This window comes from Varanus komodoensis, unplaced genomic scaffold, assembly GCF_004798865.1.
Source record: "Varanus komodoensis strain SLA01 unplaced genomic scaffold, ASM479886v1 scaffold83, whole genome shotgun sequence".
In the NCBI taxonomy this organism is placed as follows: domain Eukaryota; kingdom Metazoa; phylum Chordata; class Lepidosauria; order Squamata; family Varanidae; genus Varanus; species Varanus komodoensis.
In genome coordinates, this window is record NW_025336520.1 from 823,748 (window position 1) to 850,921 (window position 27,174).

Below are 27,174 nucleotides of genomic sequence, written 5' to 3' on the forward strand. Positions count from 1 at the left end.
AGCCCCCTTTCGACGGAGAACAGGACAGGGGCTGGTTTTGTCAAACTGAAGGAGCAGTTTTCTCCATCTGCACATGGCTTTGGTGTCCAGCTGACGTCGGCGCTGGCCAATGCTCCGCAGGTGCTGTTTGCTGAGCTTGGCATCGCTGCTCACAATTCCTGCTTGATGCGCGGGACTTGCTTGGCCCAGAGACTGGGCATTTCTGAAAACAGGAGTTGCAGCTTGTCTGTTCTGCTCTTGTGCCATCCACTGTACAGCAGCAGCAGAATTGATTCCAAAGGCTCCATTTTGTCTCCCACTGAACTCAGTTTTGTGGCAGTATTTCTGGGCACTGTGGCAGGGAAAGCTGCCTTCCAGAAAGCAGCTTTCCCTTTATCTTCTCCTCCTCTTTTTTCACTCTTGTAAAATGGACTGGAAAAGGGATTTTTGGAAGAGAATATAGTAGAGATTCACATTGGTTCCCCCTGCCCCCAAGTCAGCGCAAGCATAAATTCCTTTCATACCTCTCCTAACCCAGGATAGATTGTTGTAGTGGTTATGAACTGCAGGTTAAAACCCACCCGCATATTTTTTTAATGTTATTGAAGGACACAAACTTGTCAGCTACTATAAAACATCCTTCTCATCTTCCAACTAGAAAATAAAATAAAGTAACAGGCAGTCAGACTTGCGGAGCAGAAGTGGGTTTGCACAAAGTTGTGGCTCTCCCGTCCCATGCTGATTGCTTCCGTTTGGTCCGTTTATATGCGCTGTGGTGAGCCTCGTTTGCTATGTTTTTCTTGTGCTTTGACAGATAAGATCCATATTGATTTTGGAATATCTACTGACTGTAACCTTTGAAAGGGCAGACGATGCTCTGCCGTAGAATATTATCTATCAATATCAGAGGAATAAAAAGACAGGGATGACACCTAATCACAACACAACTGACGGGTCATAAATCTGAACTTGATGGGGTTTGATACTGGTCATGGGCAACTGTAGCAGAGAGAGGTGTGTGGATTCGTGCCAACGCACCTGGGAAATGCCTCAGCAGCACGGGGGCCATGGTGGAGCTGGGGGGAAGCCTTGGGCAGAGAGAAGCCTGCAGGTGGGCTGGGGGGTCGGAGAGGCAGAAAGTCCAAGCCGCACCGCCCGTTAATGGATGTGGGCTCCGTCTCCTCGAGGGCCCTGTGGCTTGAGCATGGGGTCCGGACAGAAGCGCCAGCACATAGAGGCCCAGCTCTGGCTCATGTTCGTGGGGCTTGTGTCCCTTGGATCTGCTCTGCCTGACACTTCAGTTCAGCCTTAGTTGCATCTAATCTCTGCCACTTCACGTCGTCTTGTGTTCAACTCTGTGAGCAAAGCTGCAGTTGAAGGACCACAGCTCTCCAGGAGGGATCCAGGACCGTCATGCTCTTGCTGGCCCTTCAGGAAGACGCAGGCCGCAGCCGGTGTCCACACAGCGCTCTGAACATCCAGTCGCCGGAACCAGGAATCCCACGCTGGCGTTCGCACCTTCAGCCGCCCTTAGAACGAGCAAGAGCTCAGCCTGCAAGTCTGGTGCGGTGCTGGCCGATTTACCAGGAGAGACTCGCACTGTAGACCCCTTCAAGCTTGCTTATTTTTACTAATGTAGGGGGCGAAAGAGTGAAAGATCCCCTGGAGAGCTGAGCAGCTCCTCCTTCCATCCCCGAGTGCAACATGACAAATGCTTTATTATGAACAATCAAAAGATGGCAGCAGGCGCTTCTGAGCTGGTTTAGCGGGGCTTCACGCAGTCTGAACCTGATGCACTCACCAGAGGGCCCCACCTGGGAGACCGTGGGGTGTGTGGGAGAACCATGGCAGACGCGTGGGGCAGTATCCAGTGCTGTCAGGGCGTCCTGAGTAGCACAGAGGGAAACTCGTGGCCCCCAAAGAAGCTGAATCCACACAGAAGCACTTGCTCCCGGGGCAGGCCAGTGGGAGTTGCAGAGTCCTTGAGTGAGCCGTTCTGCCCAGTTCCTCCAGTTCATGGGTCCTCCAGGTGGAACAGAGCAGCATCTGTTTCGGGGAGCTCCAGAGACGGGGGAGCTTCTCCAGGCCTGGGATGGAGGATGAATGTGTGTTTACCAGGCTGCTGGTGGTCTTTTTTGTCCTGACCAGACTTGCCCGGCCAGAAGGGCCAGCTGCAGCTTGCGGTACCTTTCCACTCGGAGCAGCCCCTGCACGCATGCCTCACTGACCTTGTGAGCACCAGTGCCATCCGGAGACCCATGTCTGCCGTCATCCGTCCCCGTCTTGGCGTGTCGGCACCCGAGATGGTCACTTCAGCCTGGCAGGGCTGCCCCAGGTGGACAGGGCAGAGGGAAACGAAGCGAGTGGGGCAGAGTTTTGGGGTGGCACTGGCACTCAATGGAGCCGTCCAGGGCGCCCCGGTCTCCTTCTCCAGCTGTCCTTCGGTGTGGGCTTCGCTTGCTACAGATGCAGCAATATAACGAGCCTGCAGAGGTGATTAGAAATGATGAGCGCAGCCTGGGAGAAGGTTGCCGGGTGAAAGTCACACTGAACTCACCGGCAGGTGAATGCAGAGCTGTGCATTTTAAGACCTCTGGTTTCGGTGATGACGACTTTTATGATGCTGCTGTTATCGTTTAATATGTTGGATTTTATGGAAATGATCTCTTATTGATTTTATGTTTTGTAAGCTCCCCTGAGGATTTTTAAGCTGTCCTGGGATGACATAAATCCTTGGATAAAGAGAGCCAGGCCTGCCTTTTCCCTGGACCGCGTGTGTGTCACGGCCGGAGCACCCTGACCAGGTCTGGCTGTCTCGGATCTCATGCAGGCAACAGGCTAGTTCTCAGCTGGCACCGGGAGCCGGCACCGCTCCTCCCAAGGAGCAGCAGCGGGGTGCAAAAGCGGGCTAGGCAGCTGAAAGAAATGTTCTTGGGGAGTCTGTGATTAAAGTGAGCAAAGCTGTAAATGTGAACTTGCTTTTAGTGGGAATTTAGCAGAGCTGAGATGCATTTGGAAGCAAGAGAACTGACAAGGAAATACTGCCCTTTTGTCACATTAATTTCCTTTAAAATTAGATCATTGTGGGGGAGTTTGGGATGAGTAGTACCCATTAAAGCTGAAAGTACAATTGCAAGCACAAGATGAACTGGGAGAGATTGGCTTTGCATATAGGCATCCATTCTTAGGCTGGCAGAAATACAGAACTTATCCTGGTTGTTTTGGTCCCCCACCCACTTCACCCTTTTCATTGCTGTTGAATCTATGCTTTATAGGAGCTTTGAGGCTACAATCTGCAGTTCTGCAAACAGCAAGCAAATGGCATAGAGGCAGGTGGTCCAGCTGAGGAACTTGCGTTCGGTCTTTTGGGAGCCTTCCCTTTCCTCTAATGTATTGTTGCTAAGAAAAAGCAGTGCATGTAGAGAGATTTGTTCCCGAAGGAAGGACCTTTGTTCCGCAAGCTTCTGCCCACTTTGCTCGCAAAAATCTTCCATTTTCATTGCCTGCTTGCTGGTACTGAAATCTTGAAACTGCAAGATTCTGAATTGAAAGCTAGGAAAAAAAATCTAAGACTACTCCAAAAGCAGTGCTGGAGATCTGGAATACTGCTGCCATTGTACGCACCTGTGCATGCAAACTTTTGCAGCTGGTCTAGCAATCAGTGGAACACCAGGTCTGAGCAGGATTGCATCTAATTCACCACCTCAGTTCTTTTTCCCAAGTTGCTGGTATATTCAGATTTGATGTCCACGATGCAGACCTGGATTCTTTTCCAGATGCATATTTATAGAGTGACCGAAAGAGGGAAGATGGCACAGGCTTTCATGGACTAGAGTTCACTTCATCAGGTGCTCAGCTTGGTTCACGGTATTTTGCAGGCTGGCCAATGAGGGCAAGAGCATACAACAGTTTTTAAAATAGAAATTGGAGCGGCAGCGCCTGCCCCTGTACTGCTGTCTAGGGCGGGTCGTGGCACCTCTGGCGTTGCATCTTCTTGGGTGCCCAAATCAGAGCACCCAGACTGGTTGGATGGAACTGCTTGGGAGAGGTGGCGCTTGCCCACACTCGCCGAAGGAGAATCGGAGTCCGTGCGCAGAGGCTGGTGCACCAGCCGAACCATCCTTTGGTGCCCGGGGCCTCGCGGTGCTCCCAGCCGCTGGCTTCTTTGCCTATGTTTAGCCAACAGTCTGAGGTCAGCCTTGCAAAGAAAGTTGTAGGACTTGACCTTACTGTTAGCAGCTTCTGAATGTTTGAATGGCAGTGGCTGACAGAATGAGTAACCCATCATAATAGGCTTGCAGTCTGAGTCACAGAAACCTAATTTTCAGGTGGGAAATGGCCCCGTCACATAATAACCCAGGCCCACTTGGCTTCGTGGTGAGAAAGCGAGTAATTTTCACCTGGCGTTATTATTCAACATGATTATCATCGTCTGTTTACAACTGTCTCGTGAGCAAAATGTGTTCCTCCCCACCCCCTCAGCCCCTCCTGCACACGCGCGCCCCCCGCCTGGCGTTTCCGCCCTCCCCCAGCAATGTCACTGGATGCCGACATTCTCTGCAAGAGCGTATCTGATGTGTTCCAACACAGAACCTTCCTGCTCATCATGTCGGATCTAAGCTTTAATTTGGAAGGCTTTCAGCATCTCTCGTTGGCAGGAGAAATGAATTGGGAGATGTGGGGAGGCTCCTCTCCCCGCCAAATTTCAGTCACGCAGGCTGTCGGCCCTAATGAAAGTCCTTCAAGCGCAGGTATGGTAAGCGTCTGAGGCTGGCGTGAGCAGGCAGAGTCACTGAGCTGGATGTGGCGGCTGCCAGCTCTCTTGAAAACATCGGAACACGCACACCCCGGTTTGTCACACTTGCTTATTAGCAGGTTGATGGATGTCAACAACCCGAGAGCCTTCGGAGGCCTGTGGTAAAAGCAGCTGCTGCGTCCTTCTTTATTGCACTCGGTCAAAGAAGCCCGGCCCTTCTTAGCTGCCTCCTTCCGTGCACTGATGCCCTTCCGACATCACATTTCCCAGCTACAGTTTCGAAAGCATCCGTAATGCACAGCTGTGCAATGTCAGAACGGTTTGACGCAAATTCCAGGTTCATACTCAGCAGAAATCCCCAGCCCATGAAGATGATGTCTGGATATCGAGCAAGGCTTGCAGGAGCGACTGTCAGCGTCACCTGGCTGCCCTCGCCCGTCCTGATAGCGTTTGGCAGGGGTGGCTCAGAATCCAGCGGCAGAGCAAGCGAAGGGAACGCCGTCTCTTAAGCCACTGGACAGGGTGGCGCTGACGGCACTCCTGGAACTCTGCCTGCAGCGGGCTGGTCCTCTTGGCGGCCCACCGGCGGGTGGGGCACGGCGACGTTCGGAGGGAGCCTGCCAGAGGGATCGCCGACGGCACTACCTGGCCACGGGCTCTAGTCGAAAGAAGGGTTTTTATGCTGCCCTTCAAGGATATTCCCAGTATCATGAATGAAAAGAACGAAGTGAATAAACTGTAACTCTAGAGAATGTAACGCCAAAGCCACACAACCATTGAAGAATAGGAGAAGACACCGAGCAGGGGCACAGCTTGGATAAATAAGTGTGTGCAGAGAAGACACCGAGGTGATGCAAGCCAGGACCTCTCTCGGGAGGGCGTTCCACAGACACCTGTGCGGACAGGTGTGCGTGCAGACCTGTGACATCACCGTGGGTGTGTTCGCTGCTTCTCCAAGACTCTTAATTCAAGAATACTTGGCCATAATTAGTTGTCGCTGCCTGTGGCTGGGAACCAGGCCAACGCCAAGTGTCTGTATTCCAGCACTGGGAAACGGATCGCATCCACAGAATGTCCTCCTGGGAAAGCGAGGGCAACACTGAGCTACAGCACGGCCTCTGCTTATCCTTCCAGGCATTGTGAGCGATCCTTGTTTTCAAGGGTGTCTGTTCCAGGCCTCTTTCCAGCCAATGAAAATGTGCCGAAGTCACTAGCGCTGGTGGCAAAGTCCATGTTGCCAGCAGGGAATGTCTAAAGCAGGGGTCCTCAAACTACGGCCCGCGGGACGGATCCTCCCCGCCATGCCCATTCATCTGGCCTGTGTTGCTGCCCGCACGTGTGCTTGCTCGCTCGGAGATGGTGTTGGACTCGTTGGGAGATCTCCCAGCGAGTTCAAAACCATCTCTGAGCGAGCAAGCTGCCTGCCTCCCCGACGCACGCGCGCTCGTCGCTGCCTCACAGCTCGGGCTGCAGGCGGTGGCTTGCTTGCTCGGAGATGGTTTCGAACTCGCTGGGAGATCTCTGAGCAAGCGAGCTGCCGCCACATGCGCCCAACACCACCTCGCGCGCCCCGGACAACGCCTCACCGGCCCGTGTGCCCAGCCTCCCCCCTCACTGGCCCGCGCATGTAGCCGCTGCCTTTCCACTGGACCTCTGTTGAAAAAGTTTGAGGATCCCTGGTCTAAAGCACAGCTGCATACGGCCCTCTGAAGATGGTCAGTCTGATGTGATCTTACCTTGCAGGTATGTTTGTGATGATATTTGATATGGTGCTTTTCTAATTGAAATATTCATTTGCTTTACGTTTAAATGAAACCAAAGTAGCTAATTTCTTTGGGAGCCGTGAGCAAAATAAATGAAGTTTCCCTTGAGAGAATAGTAATAGTTTATCTTCTGTGACCTTTTCCAGTGTTTAGAACATGCAGCTTCAAGATGGGAGAGAGAATGCCTTGCCTAGATAATGGAGGGAAGAGAGCTTTTGTAAAGCACACCGAGTCTTTTTGTACCGCGAGGGTCCTCATCTGCATATTTTAGAATGAAAATACGCTTTGTGAAAACGACGCCACAGCACATCTGCAGCGACTCCTTGTTTAATTCAGTGCTTCCTCTAAGGTTCGTCTGAGTGCCTAGAAAGGGCAGGATCCTGCTTCCTTGTGTGGAACCAAGTGGTGGTTTTCTTTTCAAAACTGTGTTGCAGTAAATAGAGTCCTAAGGAGGCTTGGACTTTTCAAGAGGTTGGGTGGATAGAGTTTCTGCACTTAGAACATAGAAGGACCCTACTGTATCAGAATAAAGGTTCCCCTGATCTGCCCTGTTGTTTCAACCCTGGTTTGATAGGTGCTCCTCAAAGCTGACAAGCAGGGCAGGGAAGCAGCAGCTCTCTCCCCACGTACTTTGTGGTGTCTGTGCGTAACACATATGGCCTGCCAAGGGCCTAATTTTAGGGCACTTCTGGGAGTGAGGATTTCTCTTCTCACCAAATACAGCATCTCAGGGTAGAAAACCACCCTCCGAAGGTGAGCTTGAAGGTGGAGGGATGGAAGGCATTACTGAAATGCCAAGGTTAATGGTGTAGTGGTGAAGAGCACAGGACTGGGACTGGGGACATCTCGGTTCTAGTCCCCACTCAACTGTGGAGCCAACTGGGTGACATTGGACCAGCCTCAGACTCTCAGCCCACCCCACCTCACAGGGTTGTTCTCCTGGGGATAAGAGAGCAGGAGGAGGAGAATGATGCAAGCTGCTTTGGGTTCATTGGAAAAAAGTGGACTATATATCAAATAAATAAATAAATAAATAAAGGGTAAGATTAGCCAAGCAGCTGATGAGAACCAGACTTCCAGACAGAGCAGAACAAGGAGGGGCAGAGTAGGAGGGTGTGAGTTCATTGTCAAGGCAAACAAGGAGCCAGCCATCTGGCCCACAAACAGCATGAACCTCCCTGAAGGAGGATCCAACCCTTTTTGGAGGAGAAGGGAAGGAGAAGGATTCCCCACCCACTTTCAACTCCTCTTTTCTTCCACATTAACCCACATATGCCACACCCTTCTTTCAGTTGCATCGTTCCAGTTACTTACTAAATTCTAAACTGTGAGCATGTGTAATCTTTCTGAGTGTCTTTACGCAAAGTTTAATAGTCCTACAGAGCATGAAAACCAGCACCATGTTTTGGTCCCTAAATCATCCCGTGTCATTTTATTACTACTATTATTATATGTTTGAAAAGGCTGCAGTGAGAAAGGCGGGCTTGTTCCAATTTTCTTACTCTTGCAGTGAATCTGGCCGGAAGAGGCTAATCGAAGCCATGCGGTGTTGGTGTTTTCTTGCTGACAGCCTCGTCTTAAATAGTCCCTTTTATTCCCTTGGCCATGAGCAGATGTCACTAAATTAACTCCATTGAAAGTAAATGTCTCATATTGTCAGCACAATTAGCATACATTGTCCATTCTTCTCAAAAGTTTCTCTTTTTTCTTGTTTAATTGAGCATCTTTTTAAAATAGTCTGACAATTTTCTATCCAGATGTGGCGAGTTCCAGCTTCTCGTGATGATAGTCTTGATCAAAATTTGAAAGATATTAAAATCACGCCTGTCATCTTCTGCTCTGGAAGCGATCCTCTCCCAGATCCCTGTGCCCTTGCTCTGTGCTGGCTAATAAATCAGGCCCATCTTATCAGGTTGTGGTCAAAGTCTTCAGAAGAAACCTGCTTGAGAGAGGATGCTTATAAGAGCCTGGAATGGCACAGATTTACTAAAGACTGGAACAGCTGGACTCCGTCTTTAAAAGCATTGGTGGGGGAAAGGAAACAGTGCGCTCACGCATGCTGAGGATCAGGGCTGGGCAGCTTGTGGCCTCTGACCTGTGAGTCAGAGCAGCTGCACCCAGCATAGCCAGTGGTGAAGGATGAGGGCTTGTAGGCCAAAGCATCTGGAGGGCAGCTAGTTGCCCACCCTTTCCGCTCCCGAGGAAGGCCTCCATCGGTCCCTTCGATCGGTGAACTGGCATGCCAGCGCTGGCGGTAGGTGCTTCCGGTGGGACGAAGCCTGCCAGCTCTCCCTTGACCCCCTGGCAACTCTGAGAAAGGAGCGTGCAGCCACTTTGCAGGGGGGTTGTTGCTTTTGTCTAGCATGGACAGCACACGCAGGGGCAAGGCCTCCTGTTTCTTGCCTATGTGTCAATTTGTTGTGTTGTTGTATGCCACCAAACAGTTTCCAACTTCAGGCGCCCTCTGAATGTCCTGCCCTTCGCAGCCCTGCTCAGCTCGTCTACTGTGGCTTCCTTGATGGAGACCATCCATCTCATAGTAGGTCTTCCTTTTCTCCTTCTGCCTCCGACTTTCCCTGGCATGATTTGCCGCCTCCAGGGAGCCTTGCCTTCTCCTGATGTGCCCAAAGCATGACAGCCTCCGCTTTGTCATGTTTGCGTCGAGGGAAAGCTCTGGCTTGATTTGATCTCGGGCCCACTTCTCCGTCTTTCTGTCAGTCCAGGGTATTTGCAAAGCTCTCCTCCACCAGTCCCGCCACCCTCCATGCAAGCACTAGGTCAAGCTGTTTGACCGAAAGGGACGAGCGGTTTCATATAGCAAAACTGCTTCATACACAAGGTTCTTCTTTGTCACAAGCGAGCGAGCTGAACAATTTATGAACTGGGGCTCAGTAATTTCCAGGAGTGATTTCCTTCTTCTTTTCCCTGAAGTCACGTGAGTGGTATTTCTGCGTCTTGCTGGAGCATGAAGAGATGTGATTTTGCTTTAGGATTTTAATGGGGATGGAAGAGGAAAAGTATCCAGAACAGATCTTGTTGCTTTCAAGGATGCCATCGACTTGGGGGTCCATGCCATCCTCTGTGAGTCATGCCAAGGTTGCTCACGACGCCCCTCTGTCTGAATCGTTAAGCGCAGCATCTTAACCACTGTAACCTCTCGTAAAGCTTAAAATACTTTATGCAGCTTTCCCACCCCTTCCAGCAGCCAAAAACTAGGGATAGTAAACAGCCGAGGAATCCGTTTTTAGCTCTGCTATATAAACAACACCTCCCATTTCTCCAGCTAGTTAACTTCATGGCCCATCTCAGCCATAATATGCCAGAGAAGATAAACGCATGGGCTTTTCTGGACTGTGGCAACTTTATTACATTTGACAGGAATTTACATTAATTTATTTCATTTAGTGATTAAAGCTTTCTGGAATATAAACTGCAACTTCTCACCGAATAGCAGTTAGGAATACATAGGACTGTTCTTCTGAAGCTAATGGGATTAGATGAAAATGGAATTCTTGCAGCTCGAAGGACATAGAGTGAATACTTACGAAGTGCTTAGTACCATACAATTCAGTATTGGATGGAGTAATTAAGCATCTCAATGTGTCTTTGCCATTTTTCTTGGTTCTAAAAATACCTTTTTATGTTGAGACTGAAACGTCTCTCACTAAAATTGCATAAAATAGATTTAACTGTGCGAACCATCTGCCGAATAAAATGTGTTTTCTTTGTGTGTGCTTTGTATGTGTGAACATGGAGTTCAAGAGCAGCAAAATAGACCTGTTCAGTGGCCATTAAAAGGCAGTAATGTTATATGCCAAAACAGCAGAGCGTGGCTTTAAAACAACGGCTGTCACGAAGAGCGAAGCCCGCGGCCCTGAAAACAATACTTAGAGCAGGCTTCCCCAACCTTGGGTGGCAACACCCGGAATGCCCAGTCAATGGCCCTGCCAGAGGGCAGTTCTGGGAGTTGCAGTCCAGGTGCCTCTGAGGGCCACCAGGTTGGGGAAGGCCTACTTAGAAGACCAGTAGGGCAAATGGATCTGAGAAGATGCCAGAGTGGGTTCCTTCGATGTGCCTGAAGAGAATGTTTCACAGAGGGCAACTTTGCAGAAATTGCTCATCCTGGGTCACCACCACCTCACGTCTGAACGTGGGAAGACTAGAACAACCCAAAGAGTACCTTGACGTCTGGTGAGACACATCCTGATCAAATGATAGCAACAATTTCTACGTTTGTATCTATCCTTGTCCACCGACAAATGCTTGGCAAGTCACTTACACAGTTGTGTCCTCTTTTTAGTAATGAAGCTGCCGGGTTCTAACCAACTGCCGCGTCCAGGTTCTTCAAAGGCAGCCTCACACACAGGGCATTGCAGGAAATGAAGCTGCTTTCTCCTAAAACGTCTTTGAGGGACTGAAGGCGGTGCAGAGAAGAAACGGGAAGTGCATCCAACCCTCCTTCCCAATTAGAGGACCATTATAAGCAGTGCTTTTTTTGTAAAAAAAAAAAAAAAAAGGGTGCTGGAACTCACGTCTTGGGGTCACACTTTTACACAATGGTTGCCACTGGCAGTAAGCACTCAGCGCGCGACCACACGACTGATCCCAAGCTGAGCAGCATCCCAAGCCGAGCAGTGCCCTCACAATCAGAGCCGACAATCAGCACTGACACACAAGCAGCCCGCAGGCAGTATGTTAATGATTTTTGCCACTGATCTGCCACGCCCAACAGGGCGATTCACAATCATTTGGGAAAATCCGTTAAAAAAAGGTGCCGGAAAAAGCCCTGATTGTAAGAGTTCTTGCATTGCTTCATGCTGAGATGAGAGCTGTGTGTGCATTTACTGGCTGGCTGGTAGCAGCGCCCCAAAAGGTTCTCGAGTTCTGCCTGGCATCTTCTTGGTCAGGGATGGACAACTCATAGCCATTCAGATGGGACCTGCAGCTGCCATTGGCCATGGCCATTGGCTGTGTTGACCAGGCCTTGTCCTTTCCAAGACATCTTGAAGGCTGCAGAAAGTTATGCCATGGACTGAGCCTGGTAAGAGTTGCAACTAGTATTTTGACAAAATATTGTGGTTTCTAATAACTTCTGGAGAGAACGCAGTTGCGGTTCAGCAGGTCCAGTCCTGGCCCATGTCTGCAGTGGCAGTCTGGAGCCTTAGAACATGACTTCCACACTGATTTTAGAAATCACGCATTCTGAAATTGCTCTGGTTGTTTTGAAGTCACCTCAATTTTGTCTCGGGTACATACCTCAGGGTCATGGTCAATGTTAAGTAGTGAGTCTAAGTGTAAACACCAGTCATGTTGAAGCTGTTAGTATAGTTCAAGAACTTTATTTTCTTCGCTTTAATTTGAGTAAAACTGGGAACATTTGCAATTGAAATCAGTCGCTATGAACAAGGATTGTGTGGGAAAGAGCCCTCCCAGTCGCTTCTTTTCAGCAGCTCTGGAGGCCATGAATGCAAAAGGGCATTTCCGCTACTCGGAGGCCCTGAGTCATCTTGAATTTGGTTGGTGGCCTCCTGCATTTATTTGAGCATTCCTTGTTTTGCATCCTTCTGTTTCTTTGTTTCTAGTGCCAAACCAACCAAGAGGATCTCTGAGCCAATAAACTGAGACAATAGAACTTAATTGTTGTCAAGGAGATATTAAGATGATATATATGCGAGTGCCCATTTGGCTGAGAGAATGCAAAGTATCCACTTGTTACAAAGCCATCATCTGAGTGTGTATTTAAACTATTGTCATGCTGTATTGTATTTACTATGTGTTCTAATGATTCCAAAGGAGCCATTATGGTCTATTATGGAGCTTACATGTTTAAACTGCATAGTTAAAAAGCTTTTGGAATTTAAAACTAATCAGAAAACCCGTATAGTGAATATCTAGGCTTGGAAGATAGGATTCTAACTTAACATTAAAAATCACAATAGCAGATTAATAAAAAAGAAGAAGAAAGCACACAGATTATTATGTGTTCCATTTGTGCATAATTAACTTTAATTGAGGAAAAATCTGTGCATCATGAATATCAATCAGTAATGTTTTAGTTCTTCCTCTCCCCAATTTTTTGCTCTTACAAGTTGTTTGTAATTCTCCGGAGGAAGTTCGCGGAGGAATTTTCTTCCTTGCTCCTGTCCTGTTCTGCCTTTTCCTCCTTTGCTCATTACACCCTTTTGTCTACTGCCTGTTACACAACCCTGGTGCATCACACCACTCTGCCCGCCACTGCGCTGGACCCCGTTCCACTCCGGCCCCAGTTCGGAGTGGTGCCTTTGGCGTATGAAGCCCCAAATGGCTCGGGGCCAGCGTACCTGAGGGGGCGCCATCCTCCGTGTACTCCTGCCCACCCGCTTAGAGAAGTGCTCCTCTAATCACCGCACAAGGTGGGATCCAGGGGTGCGAGGGCCGGGGGGGTGGGGCGGGGCGTTCTCGCAGCCACTCCCAGGCAATGGGATTCACTCCCCGGGGCCGTACAGCTGGCGCCCACTCTTCTTGCTTTTAGGTGCCAGGTGAAAGCATTTTTTAATTTAAGCAAGCTTTAGGTTAATTTAATTTAGGTTACATTTTTATTTTGTTATGGGTTACTTAATTTAATGTTTGTTTAATTTATTGGCTGTATTGTGTGGTGAGATGTTTATCTATTTTATTGTTTTATCTATTTTATCTGTTGTTGTTGTTTTGGTATTCTATGCTGTTTTAGTATTTGTAAGCCACCCAGAGAATCTTTGGGTTATTGAGCGGCATAGAAATGGAATGAAGTAAATAAATAAGAAATAGATTAGACACGGAACCAGAAGTTGCAGCATTACTGAGAAACTATAACATCTGGTGTGGCTGTATCTTTTGGGCATATCCCTAGTGCCTTGGCTAATCTATCCGTTTTGTTCCAGAGTGCTGTGTCAGGTAGAGGCTTGGAAACAGAGATTTCCTGTTGGTGGTTTGTGAACTACAGACATGGGATGTGTTTAAACGAATGGCTTGTGTTTCCTATACTGTAGTCAAATTAGGAAGAGCTGCCCTCATGTGAGAATGCAAACAATGCGAAGTTGGGTAAATGCAAATGACTTCCGAAGAACTAGGTCAGCACTGCAGGGAAGCCACCAGGATGGTAAATGGAATTGGCCATTGAAAGCCCTGGTGTAGAATATCCAGAGGTGAGGATACAATACTGCCTGGTTAATTTAATCCCATTTTTTGACTGGGTAACCTCCCAAATGGACAGAGGGAACTCCGTCGACATAGTCGACCTTGACTTTAGCAAAGCTTTCGACCTGTACTTCAGTTGATCCAAAACAGAGCAGCACGGTTGCTTGCAAAGACCAGCCCTAAGGAACATGCCGTGCCAGTCTGCCCGGCATTGCCCGGGCTCAGCGCAGGGATAGCTAAAGGAACACCTGCTTCCTTCTCTCCCTACCAGGCCACTCAGGCCATCCATGGAGGGCCTCCTTCGTGAACTCCCCAAATGAGTTGGGGGGGGCTGGTGAGGAAAAGGGCCTTCTCTGTCACCCCTGGCATTCTCTTCCAAGGAAGTGCGACTGGCACCCCCTTTATCTTGCTTTCTGCGCCAAGAGTTTTTTATTTAGTATCTGTTTTTAGAGGATGGTTCATTGGTCTTGCCACTGGTTTACTGCTTTATTATCTTGTTGATTATACGGTGCTTATTGTTGTATTATGAATTGTGGTTTTAGCTATTATTGTCATCAATTTTTATCTGTATGGTTGCTATGATTGCGATGTGAGCCACCCAAAGAGCCTTCTGGCTATGGGGCAGCATGCAAATGCAACAAATCCATCCATACAGAACATACAGGCGTATTGCCGCACGACATTCTGATAAGCAAATTAGCAGAGAGTGGACCAGATGGAGGCACCACTAGGTGGACCCAAAATTGGCCACTAAATCGGGAGCAAAGAGTGTTCGTCGATGCCCGTTTGGTGGCTGCTCAGAAATAGTGTTTCTCCCCTCTCGCCACCTCGCCTTCTCCTCTCTCCCTTTTTATCCTGATTATTCTTACTTTTTATAAGAAAGTAATGAGAAATGAATACATTTGCGTTACTTGAGACCTGAATGGGGGAGCTGGGAGACATGATTCTCTGGGGTTTTCAGTGCATCAGCAGCACCGTAGGTATAGTTAGCTTTTTATTGATAATTGTTGTAATTTTGCTCTTGTTTTTATTGTGGATAGGTTGTCTGGTTGTTTGTAGTTCAAATGTTGCAAACCGTCCAGATAGCTGGTAGGCTAAGGGGACAGTGTACAAATGTTTGCAGAAAATGCATGGTCGGAAGCGTTTCTTCTCAAAAGTCTGCATGAACAGCAGGCCCCCTCGCAAGTAAGCCGGACAAGCCTCAGAAGTAGTGCTGAACGGCTCCCTCTCCAGACCCCTCACGGGCACCACTGTGTGAGGAAAAGCTCTTATCTCTGGACAGCAGCTTAGCAGAAATAAGAGCTTTTCCCTGCAGTCTTGTGGCGAAGGGTCCTTTGCTCATTGTGCAGCTGCTGCTGATCGGTTATATAAAGATAAATAGAAATATAGATATGTTGACCTAGGTACGATGTTTAGCATAGCATGAGAGGCACAGAGTCTACGGAACGGAGCTGGCGGGCCAGATGCAGGTTCGAGGGTCCGTCGGCCCCTCTGAAAGTGTTAGCAAAGTTAAATGAAAATTTGACTTCCCAAACAATATAATTTACTGTAATGGAATCGTCTGTTTAATCATGTAGCATTTTTCTTATGGAGGAAGAACTGTAGGTAAGTGCTGTTGAATCAAATGTTGTTTCCAACTCTGATCCGTCTAATGTAATTTAATAATCATTTTAATTTCAGACACAAAATAACTAGGTACTAATGCTGTGCTTCTGGGGGATTAGGGGCAATGTCTTCCATGGAAGCCATCCATCCTTCGACCTGTAATATTCCAGTATATGGAAAGGTGGGGATCTGCAAAACGTGAACGTTAATGCACAGTAGAATCTGTAAACAGCAAGTCCAGGAAATCTTTGCATTGATCCGCATTTTCCGTTGCCAGGTCCTAAAGAAATGCTTTGGCTAGTTTTATTCATACAGTATTTCATAATCAAAAGCTTCAGTAGTCTGAACCTCAGATCATTTATTTCTAAATTACTTTCCCCCATAATTCTTATTAATTCAAATAGGATTTTGATTTGATATAAAACTTGGTAAATGGGAGAACGAGCTTAATGAATTGAAAGATAGGATTGTCTTAAAGTAAATGTTTAAAAGAATATGCTGATAATTGCTGAGATGGAAATCAAATCTTAATGACTTTAATTTGTCAGGAGCTCTGTGTTTATTAAAAAAAAACGACAAAGAATGTTTCCTGAAGACTTCCCGCCTCCCCTGCACTAGTCATTATTTTCCGTTTGATAACGCTTCTTCTCAAAGATTTGGCTAGAGGTTCTGTAGCACTGCATTGAAGAAATCGATTTCTCTTCATTTTGTGGACAACAAAAGCTTGAGATTTGCTGCGCGTTGGCAATGATCTGGTTTGCAGGCCCGACGACGTGGGGTGAGCCCTAGACTCCCTTGACCTGTGTGCTGTACGTGACCTTGAGAGCCCTGTGGGAGGCCGGGGATGCTGACTTCCACGTTAGCGATGCTAATTTTGGCTAAGAGGGATGCGATACCAAGGCCTGTTCTAAACACGTGTGTGGAACGCTCGTCTTTTCTCCAAAACTTATACTGCTGAGCTTCACCAAGGCCTGTAATCATCCTTCCTGAGCGTTTGCACTTCATTTCCTATCAGCCCCAGTCTGTACAGCTCATGATCAGGAATTCTTGGCATTGTAGTCCAAAGCACTTACTGCAGAGCACCTGGCTGAGAACAGAAACCCTCCTCAGGAAGAAATATAAAACTTTGCTGTTAATGATGAAGAAATAGAAATTGTGCACGATTTCACAGCATATAGGTGTGAAAGCTGGACAGCGAAGAAAGCTGATGGGAAAAGAAGTCGTTGAAACGTGGTGCTGGAGGGGAGAGCTTTGCAAATAGTCTGAACCAGCAAGGGGGTCCAACTCAGGCCAGAGCATTCCCTGGAATACAAACGGGCAAAGCTGAGGCTGTCATACTTCGGGACATCAGGGGAAGGCAGCTGTGCTGGGGAAAGGAAGACAAAGGGGAGACCAAACACGAGGTGGCTCGAATCCAGTAAGGGAGCCCCCGCCTTGCGTTTGCAAAATCTGAATGGAGCTGTCACAAAGAGGACATGTGGGGGGCTTTCTCCCATCAGGCTGCCGTGCCTCCGGGACAACTTGACAGCCGATAGCAACAGCAGCAGGATTTAACCAGGGCGTGTGCCTTCCGGGGAGGTAAGCCCTTCCCGGTTGCTCCTGCCAAGGGTTATGAGACAGGCGGGGTGGGGAGCTGATCCTGCCGCAGAGGCCGAATGCACGCATGCAGTTCTGCGTCTGTCATTCTCCGCTGCAGAGCTTCCACTGCCGTCGCCTCTGCGCATGGCCTTTTTTAACTGAAGCAAGGTGTGGCAGGTGCAGCCAGAAGCAACAAGCCGGGACAGGCTTGGCCCCCTCCGTCCCTCATGGGCACCTCGTGGCCCAGCTTGACGAAATGCAGGCACAGGACTCACATCTGCGTGCTTGACGAAATGCAGGCACGGGACTCACATCTGCGTGCTTAAGTGCCCAGAGCAGGAGGGAATTAGGGGAGGGCGGCGACTCAAGCACCTGGGCGTGTGAGCATCTTCCCCCCCCCCCCGTGTGGTTTTCCTGCTTTTAAAACCTGCTGTTTGTCCCATAAAAAAGAGGGCAGCTGGGAAGAAATGGCTTTCTCTTCATGTGGGAACACGGAAGGATGGCCTTCTGCTACTTTGGCCTTTTGAGTCCTTTGATGGGCTTTCTCCGAGCCCCATCCCAGAGCCGGGGTGTACCCGGGTTAGTCCAGCTTAATTCCCACTTGTGCCGGTAGGCCTCCTCTGACCTGGACCAGCACTGGACACAATCAGTAGTCAGCCGCTCGCTAACTCTTTCTCACCTGGCCTCCTGGCTTCGTATTGTTGCTGCTTGCCTGCCGCGAGGCCGCAAAGTGCCAGAACAGTCGCAGCACCTCCGGGCTGGCTCAGAAGTTGCCCAGGTTGCAGAAAGTGGAAGTAGAGCCCCCCCCCCCCCGCCACACACCTCTGTTCTTTAATGCTGTAACCTAGATATTGCTGCCAACCGCTGGCGTCAGTTCATTAAAAGGAGCAGGAGGGGGCAAGTCAGAGCTCCAACAGTAACATATTACCCAGCTCACTGAGAGTAAATGAATGCAAGAATTTATTTTGTTCGGTGTCTTTGGACTGTTTGCAGCATCACCTGCTGATTTAAATATAGTAAGTGGAAACCAGACTCCAGAAACAAGTGCAGCCGGATGAGGTTCCCGTGCAGCGTTGGAGGGCTCTCTTTCAGACAAGCATCTTGTGCAAAGTTTTCCCGCAAATATTTTGCACACTGGTTCACAGCATCCGCCACTGCCAGCAAAGCATGAAGTTAATTTTGGTGGCTTTGATTTGCAAAGCCGGCTGGCTTTGGAGTAGCGGACAGACCCAGTAGGAACCACATTCCAGCCCTCGTGCACAGTGAAACAGCTGCGTGCCTGGCCACGGTTCCCCAGCCACGTGCTGTGAAATGGGCTGAGCGAGGGGCCGTGGGGAGCCACGTCTCCGTGCTGGAGGGCTCCATGCTGGAGGGCAAGCCAGGCACGGACAGCACAGCATTGGCCTCACCCCGTCTCATCTGCAGGTGTGCGGATGGTGCCAGGTCCACCCTTGGGCAGCTGCGCATTGGAGCAAGCTTTGCATAAAATGCCATGATCCCTCGGCGTATTGCAAGCGAGATCCCTCTGTTTGACTGGGAGGCAGACTGACGAGATGACATCTTTTGGTGTAGGTTTCAAATGTCTGCCAGTCTTAACCTGGGAACCCCCCCCCTCCCCAGTCCCCTATGGGCATCCGTGGTGGGCTCATATTTGGGTCTGTTGCCATGGGTGTCGCCCACACGGAAGACAAACACGGGTTTGCAGCAGATGCTGATAAAGAGCTGCCAACCCTCCAGTGGCTGCTGTAGAGTTGCAGAGCGCCATTCCTCTTGAACCCCTGAAGCAGAGTGTGTGCAGCCAACATGCAGCTTCTCTGTTTGACGGCAGGGGTTAAGTGGATCGTCTCACAGGGGCTTGCATCTCGTTAGGTTCTCGTGCATGTTCCGTAGGGAGGGAAAGCGTCTCTTTAAACACCCTTTGCTGGGCAGGCAGTGTCCCTGAGCTTGTTGGCTTGGCAAATGCCTCCTGTGGACACAAAGCTTCTGCAGAACAAGGTGTTGAGCTTTCGGGGAAGAAAGGAGCTGGAAGCGAGGGGCTGTGGGTAGCTGGAGCCGCTTCTTCTAGGTCTGGAAGTACATAAATGGGGTTCTCAGGAAGCTGCTGGAATCTCAGGCACACCCTTTAGTGGCCAAACAGCTGAAGAATGCCTTGTGGGGAATGTTGTGAAAAGATGTTGTACCCTGGACATGGGGGCTCTGCTCTTTTGTAACTTCTCCCCTCCCTCTTCTCCTGGTGTGGATCTGTGCTTTGCTACAAGCCCAGTAACTGGTTTACTGTGAAGTTTGATGTTTGTCCAGCTGGAATCCTTTCTGAGCAGCCGTTTGGTGAAGGTCTTTCTACCCAGTGTGTGCACGTGTGTTTTAACCACTAAGGTCAAGGGGGAATTTTCTCCCTTTTCCACCCTGGCCCCGTCTCTTTCCTGGGAATTGTGTTTTTCTAGCTAGGTGGAATTACTGTTCCATTGCTTATGCAGTTAATTGGCCTGCAAAACAGCATCTTCTATTTTTAGCAAAATAATTGTGGCATTCGTGTTTTTCTTTTTCTTTTCTCATGCAGCTTTTGCAGCTCTGTCAGCCATGCCCAGAGCAGTTAATAATTCTGTTTCCAGGGACATGGTTTTATAGGAAGGCCCATGCATGCATGGCCACCATTTCAACATGCTGGGCATCAATCCACCAGGTGCGCTTCTGCTCAGCATTAGCCTTGCTCGGGTGGGGGTGGGCCAAGCCGGAGGTAGCTCTCTTCATGCGACCAGCTGGCATATGAAACGGTGGCCTCCCAGTGCGTCCACCATCTTTCAAGCAGAGCGGTTGCCTTGCCCTGCCCCTGTTGTGCGAGTGCCGTGCGTGTCAGGGGTGAGGCTGTGTGCACTTGTGCAAGTCACACTTCCTGATAATTAACCATGTCCATACAAGGAGCCACTCTGAGTGTAACTTCAGTGTGGGAAAGCGATGTGTGCATTAAATTTTAATGTAACCCGAATTAGTGGGAAATTCAGCTCTTCTGTCTGCTGTTCTGCATGGATGCGGCACACAGCTTAGGCTCGCTCCTTTCCAAGAGCAAGTGGCTGGAATCGTTTAGCTGGGCACCGTCCCACAGTGCTGCCAGCGAGATTTCCTACGATGGTGTGAGTGATGTGGCGAAATGCAATCGGATTGCAGACTTTTGCTGTCCTTGGCTTCTGGTCAGCTCTCAGGCGCTTTGGCCAAGGGAGCGGCTGAGATGCGTGGTCCCTCAGCATGTCCTCAGGAAGCGTGTAACCTTGGGGAAGGCAGCAGGATGAGGCTGCAGAAACAAAGAGCAGGTCCCAATCATCCAAGAGACAGAGAGAGACACACAGAGAGACACAGAGAGAGCGAGCGAGCGCATGCGTGCGCGCACAAGTGGGAAATGCCACTGATAAACCCGTGTGAGTCCGAACAACTGTGCACATGGGCTATATGTACTGGGCCTCATTTGTCATGCACCCTCTTGTTTTTCTGGCCCCGGCTTCCATCTTGACTGGACCTCTGTGGCGAATTACAAAGGGTGGACGCAAGCTCACCCATCTTGTGTTTGTTCCTCTTGTTCTTTCTCTTCAACCTCTCAAGGTGATGGACAGAACTTGGTGACAGAAGACGTGACCGTCGTAGAGGGAGAAGTTGCCACCATCAGTTGCAGAGTCAAAAACAGTGACGACTCCGTGATTCAACTCTTAAATCCCAACAGACAGACAATTTATTTCAGAGACTTCAGGCGTGAGTTCTGCGTCATTGGTAGCAAATCTTGATAAGAAGTTGCTGCAGCTTCCTTTTAAATTTAATGCTAGACTTTTTGAAGAGTTAGTCAGTGGGTAGAGATGGGCCACCGTAGCTGCTTGCCCTAAAGGACAACCCTGGTATGGTCCCACTGACCATGTGGACAGCCTTGCAGTATAATCGGAATTGAGTCTAGCAACATCAAAATGAAGTACCAAAATATTCAGTTGAATAGGAAACAACAAAGGTGACAACTGCAGTGAATAAAGACCCTGGCTGGGGGGGTCAAAACTTGTAGGCAACTGTTCCTTAATTTCTCAGCACAGCCTACTCTCTCCAGCAAGCCTGATGGCAGTGATGAAAACCTTGCTCAAGAACCTGCCAGGCTTCCTGACCTGGACTGAGTGCTCCTTGAATTTCTGCCTAGCCAGAAGTACCAAAGAGCTGTCCAGGGCATGCCCGCAATTATAATCCAAGATTAGCAGGCTGATGCCACCTTTACCTGGGACTGACCTGTAGCTCTTTTTCTGCGGAAGGGTATCTTTAGTTAGGATCTGACTGGTTCCCGTGACTGCTCCCAGTAGTGGGGAGAATGATTCTGAAGAGTCGGAAGTCGGGTCAGGAACTTTGGGACAGAGATAATTCTCATCCAAGGAACACACAACCACATGCCCTGAGCTGGGCTGGGCAGCCCAGGGAAATTCAAAGTGATGTGGTATAATTGTGTCATTATTTGAGGACTAATCTTAATGATGAAAAGGCTTGTGGGAGGATCCGGCATTGCCGAGCGATGGCAACATTCGAATTAGAAGTCATATCAGTTAATAATTGTTCCTTGGAACGATGAGCTAAGAGACCTTCATCTTTAATGAAAATATATGCTCTCTCCCCCTGCTCCCGCTCCTCCCCCTCCCCTGTTCCTCTTTTGGGGAAAGCCAAGGAGGCATGGGAGTTGCTGCTTTGCCCCGCATGGGTGAGTCGAAGCTGGAGTGCCACTCCGTCTGAAACGATGGCTAGGGCTGGAGCACAGGCCGCTGGGGCTGAGTGGGCTTGTATTTTGCATTTGTACCTGAAAAGTTCTGAGCTTTTAAAGTGATCTGTGAAAAAAGAGAAATGAAAGAAAACGCTCATGATAAACCTCTGAACCTCAGAGGCCAGGGTGCCTTGACCAAACGTTCTCGGTAAATCAGTGCAACCAAATAGCTTATTAATTCTGCTAGAGTTGATTACTTAAATGCCCACACAATTCTCCCCCACTAAATCCCTCTTAATGGATTTTCCAAGCAGGCTCCTTGCATGAGGAGGCAGGCAAGTCATTAGCATGTTCGTAGAGCTTTTTTCCCTGTTCCTTCCCTTCTCTTTTTTGGTTGTTGACTTTGTTGTTGTTATTAAAACAAAGGGGTAGTGAGCGGAATGCGGGGGTGTGATTGTTAGTCCTTGCTAAGGACATGCATCTGGATGATTTGTATGGCTTGGCAAGTAAGAGCTCTGTTTAAATCCAAATTGTAACGAAACAAGCCCAAATTGCGGGATGGGGAAAGGGGAGGGTGCCGCTGAGGCACGGCCGAGCTGCTGCCGCCTCCCCAAGCGTCCGGTTTTTCCTGCTGTTCTGGGAGGGCGTGCTGACTGCCTGGTCCACTGCCGTGTCTGAGTGTCTCTTTGTTCCACAGCTTTGAAGGACAGCAGGTTTCAGTTAGTGAATTTCTCTAGCAGTGAGCTCAGAGTGTCCCTCACAAACGTCTCCATTTCGGATGAAGGAAGATACTTCTGCCAGCTCTACACGGATCCCCCGCAGGAGTATTTCATGACCATCACCGTGCTCGGTAAGGATCGGCCACCGATTCGCTCTTCCGTTTGCTTGGGCGCGAGGCAAGGCGAGGCACATCCTCGGCTACGCTCCCTCTGAGCAGCGTGCTGCCCGGGCTTGGAAGTCAAGCTGTGCGTCCCAGGGATGGAGCGGTCCTGGGTGGCTCGGCCTCTCCTGCTGCCAGCAGATGTGTTGGGGCCCATCGGCTGCAGCCTGGGTCGTTCACGGCTTAGGGCACATGCAGATATTGGCAGAAACCACCCCCCTCCCCCAAATCCTCAGGATGTTTTAAAGGGAGCGGATGCCCCAAATGCAGGGCATTCTGCACACACAGAGACAGCAGAGTTTCTTAACTGTGTCCCCAAAGGGAAAGATGCACTGCTTCACGCTACTTTTCAAGCTTTCCTCTGAAGCAGTGTTTTTACCATGCATATATATCTCCATCCTGATCTCATTACAGGACTCTGCTTCCAACTAGCTGACTGTGTTGCACTTCCAAAATATGGGTGGGGGAGTGTGGGAGGGGGCGTCTCCAACTAATCCTGCCTCTTTCCTGGAAGCGGCTGTCTTTGGTGTCGGCTTTGGGTTTCCCAGCAACAAAAAGCACTCTGCATTTTCCCTGTTTCCTCTTTCTCGCAAAAGCTTCACAGTCCCACCCAAAAGGGGGCGAGCTGCTCAGCCTGTTAGTGTATACCTGCCCCGATTGTCATCTTCACTCCCTTGTGGAGCATCTCTGTTTCAGGAATCTGCTGGGGTGAAATGTGATGGTTTTTCAGCATTCACCCCTGCGTCTGATTCCAGTCTGTCAGCACTGTGCCGATGCCTGTGCACTTTGGGGCAAATCACGCCAGCTTGCAAACTTCTGTAGCTACAACAGACTGCCATTTGTGCATTTTTAAAGCTGCTCATGAAATTTGGGCATAAAAGCACCTGAAAGCCATGTGGGTCCAGAGAGTTTATGCAGAATCAGCTACACAAATCGGCTGAATTCGTACAAACCCTCCTACAGCTTGTGTGGTTTCCAGTGCCTACTTGTGCTAGTTCCATCAGTGGTTAAAAAATCTAAATGGAACTCGCGGTCCAGTCCCACCAGCCGTCTAAATTGTGGGTACATTGAAACCCTATGAAGCCCATTTGGCTTTCCCGGGATTTTAGTTCCTCAGTTCTGCTTTAAATGTGTAGCTTTGCTTTAGTTTATGCTGCTGGTGGATTTTACTCTGATTTCATCCTGTTTTGAACCTTTAAAGGCTTTATCTTACCATGTTTGTCCGAGTGTTTTAAGTTTTGTGAGCCACCCAGAGACTTTGGGGTATTGAGCAGTATAAAAATATAATGAACTAACTAAATAAATTGTTGCAGTTTGTGATGCTATGTGAAAATCAAGTCTGATGTGCGGGTCATTATGCCTTTTGACACCTTGATGATGCTTCTGAGAATCTCTGCATGCTTAATTGCAATCAACAAAGCCTTGACAATTTTCGCAGTATTAAATAATGTGTGATTTGCATCCTGTTCCTGGTTAGTGCTTTTGTAATAGGCTCCATGATTGTGCATACGTGTGTGTGTGTGTGCATGCGAACACATACACCACCATACTACATCTTACATCCCGTTTTTCTCCTTAGAGTGGCTTTGCACTAAAGCTTGTATTTCCGATGGAAAGAAAGGCAAGATTTTGGCTGTGCTGGCTGGGTGTGCAGGGAAAAGCAGTTTCTCAGCACAGACCACTTTAGCTTAATACCAGTCTTGCTGTTAAGAAGCCAGATTCTGGCATGGTTGGGATTTGGCACCTTTATAGCAACCGATCTGGAGTGTTTATTAGCAATAGGCCACAAAAATCACATCCTTCTAGCATGGAAGCGTGGGAATTGTGGTGAAGATTGTGGTTCTGCAACAGGATAGGGAATTTCCCTTAGCCAGCATGACCTTAAGTGGGCCAGGTTTGCTGAAGGACCACCTCCTCCTGTGTGGCCCTGCCTGGCCCAGAGGGCATCTTCGGGTCCTTCTCCAGGAGCTCCTTCCAGAGGAAGTGGGGGAGTGGCTACCAGGAGCGGGGCCTTCTTGGTTGTGGCTCCCCAGCTGTGGGTTGAGCTCCACAGAGAGGTGGGCCTGGCACCTACTTTGTGTTCTTTCAGCACATTTTAACAGTGAAAACTTCAGCTTCATTTTTAATATCGCCCTTTATTCTGTACTGCTGCTGTGCTTCTCCGCTGAATCACAGCCATTCCCATTGCAAAGATGGTTTCATTCTTTTAAATGAATCATAGAATAGAGTTCGAAGGGGCCATGAAAGCCCTCAGGTCCAACCCCCTGCTGTTTTTTCTCTCTGCGGGTTTTTTAAAACTTTTTTTTTAAAAAAATAGCTGCTGTTAACCACCCAGAGAGCCTTAGCTATTCAAAATGAAGTAAATACTTAAAATAAATGAGGTTGCTTGAGCTACAGAACTGTAGAAAGTGTAGTGTTGGCCCGTAGCCCCGGTCCAGCCCCATTGCCAGGAGCTCCTGGGGGATTCAGCAGGGGGCGCTCAGCCGCAGGATCCTGGGGGTGTGGAGGTGGATCTGGACTGGGCAGGACCCATGGGCTGACATGGCTCCCGGCCCCACACCCTGGCACCTGGTGAACCTGCGAAGGCCAGCTTTCCTCCTCCTCTCGAGTCCGGGGAGGTGCAGCAGATGTGACTGTTTGATTAGGGTATCCACGGATAATAGCTGCTAATGCTGCAACAGCCACGGCCCCAGATTAATGCTGCCTCCCAAGATTCCAGTGACGAGAGAGCCCGGATTTCAACAGGCAATCACAAAGTGCGATCACACTTGCTGATTACTTGCTCGGGTTTCCCTCCCTGATCCTCCTCCTCCCACCATTTAATGGAGCTCATCTCTTATGCACTGAGAAGTATTTAAAATGAGCCCCTCGTTTGAATTCCGAGTCCAGCGGCCTCACCCCCGGGAGCTGCTCCTCGCGCCGTGGCTCTGAGGTCGCCGTGTTGCCCGGGCGGGCACCGTACAGGGGCTCGCCCGCCCTCCGAGCGACGGCAGTGGCCGTGCGCCGCTTCTCCCGCCAAGCGGGGGGCTCAGCCAGGAGCGGGCGACATGGCAGTGCCCACACTTGGCCTGTCTCCCCCTCCGGGTGGCCACGTAGCATCCCAGCGGATAGTCCTCAGATCCCTGAGGGTGTGGGTCAGCACTAGGAAGTGGGGGGCAGGAAGATCTTGCCAGCCTCCCTGGCATTCGCCCTTCTCCAGACCTGCGGAGGTGCTGCGCCTATTTTATTTCTCGACAGACAGCGGCAAGTTCCCTTCCTCATCTGCAGGATTCCTTGTTCATCTGCTGGATAAAAGCCCTGCATATTATTAACACGCAGGCCACCCAGCCAGTGCGTCAGAACAATCACAGGAGCAACAACAGAACAAAACACAACACAACACAGAAACAATCCTGTCCAAACAAGAATATTGTATTTTAAATCTTGATGTGATCCCCACCACTGGTTATCAGACAGAAATTGAGCAGCAGTGCCAGCGTCCTCCCCTTTTTCTTTCGGGGCGAGGGAGAATGGAAGGGCGGCTGCAGCGGCTCCTCTTGATGCTCCGCCGGAGCCGAGGCCTCTCCTGCCCCGGGCGCAACTGTCGCATCACTCTGTGCAGCCCTCGGGCCTGCCAGGAAACGGGTGCGAGCGGGCAGAAAGCCACCCTCTCTGCCTTGGTCCCTCCAGGGCAGGCGCCTGCCGTTCGTGCCCGGCCTCCCTGGGCAGGCAGGGTCCCTTCTTCTGTCCCAAGGACGGAGTAGCGCAGTGGGGGATTTGCGCTCCTGCGGAGGAGAGGGCTGGGGGTCCCGGCAAAGGCGCAGGTGGAAGTGTTGCGCGTGTGATGGGAAGGCACCATGAGGCTCCTGCTTGGCGGAGAGCAGGACTTGTGGGAAGGCCTCCCTCGGCTCAGCCGCTCTCTTGCGTGGCCCGTTCCTTAGAAGCGATGCAAAACTCACGATCCATTCTTACCGTCTTTCGTTCCAGTCCCGCCTCGCAACTTGAGGATCGAGTCGCAGAAGGACACGGCAGTGGAAGGAGAAGAGATCGAGCTGAACTGCACGGCCATGGCCAGCAGACCCGCCACGACGATCAGATGGTTCAAAGGCAGCAAGGAGCTACCCGGTAAAGTCACACCCCGAGCCGGCATGCCGATGCGGTTGCCCCTTGCGGCCACCTCGCCGGGAAGCCGGCCAACCTGGCGATGTTGCAAGGAGACCGCTGGATGATGGATTCTAGGGCTTGAGTTCCTTCTGCTGGCACCGTTTGTTGTGATTCCGGCTCTCTGGGGCAGTGACAGCCAGAGTCACCCCCGCCAGCACCTAATCAGAATCCTGGGCAACGAAAAGCAGGTTCACCGGGGCCATGTCAGCCTTCCAGGCACCCCAGAAAACTTCGAAGGCACCCTGCGTGTTGTCCGCACTCACCCTGCCTCTGACGGCGGGGAGTCCAAAGTCTCCTCCAAGCCGACAGATGCTGGCGAAGGGGAGTGCGGAGGCGTTCCCTCTCCCCGGTTTTAAAGTCTAAAACGGCCTTTTGAAATATGCCTGGAGATGGAAGGGGAGCCAGCATCATTGGCTGAGGTGGGTGGGATGCCTTCTGCCATTTAGTGCCGCCTGGCTGCTTCCCCACTGGCCATATGGAGAAGCACCTCCAGGTTCTCAGCCCTTTTGGGTGAGGTTGCCCTGCCCAGAACAGGCACGCAGGACCTGCCAAGGTAGACCAAGCACCGTTTTTGGGAGAGAGGCAGAACAGAAGTTCAGCTTAG

General features: G+C 50.0%; 1 protein-coding gene across 1 annotated transcript in view; it reads left to right on the forward strand.

Moving 5' to 3' along the window:
• Positions 1-27,174, forward strand: part of CADM1 (cell adhesion molecule 1) — a 103,246-nt gene that overhangs the window by 23,980 nt on the left and 52,092 nt on the right. The window contains exons 3-5 of the mRNA XM_044456321.1: positions 20,252-20,574; positions 22,245-22,397; positions 26,394-26,531. Coding sequence (XP_044312256.1) covers positions 20,252-20,574; positions 22,245-22,397; positions 26,394-26,531 — 614 coding nt within the window. The remainder of the gene's footprint in view (positions 1-20,251; positions 20,575-22,244; positions 22,398-26,393; positions 26,532-27,174) is intronic.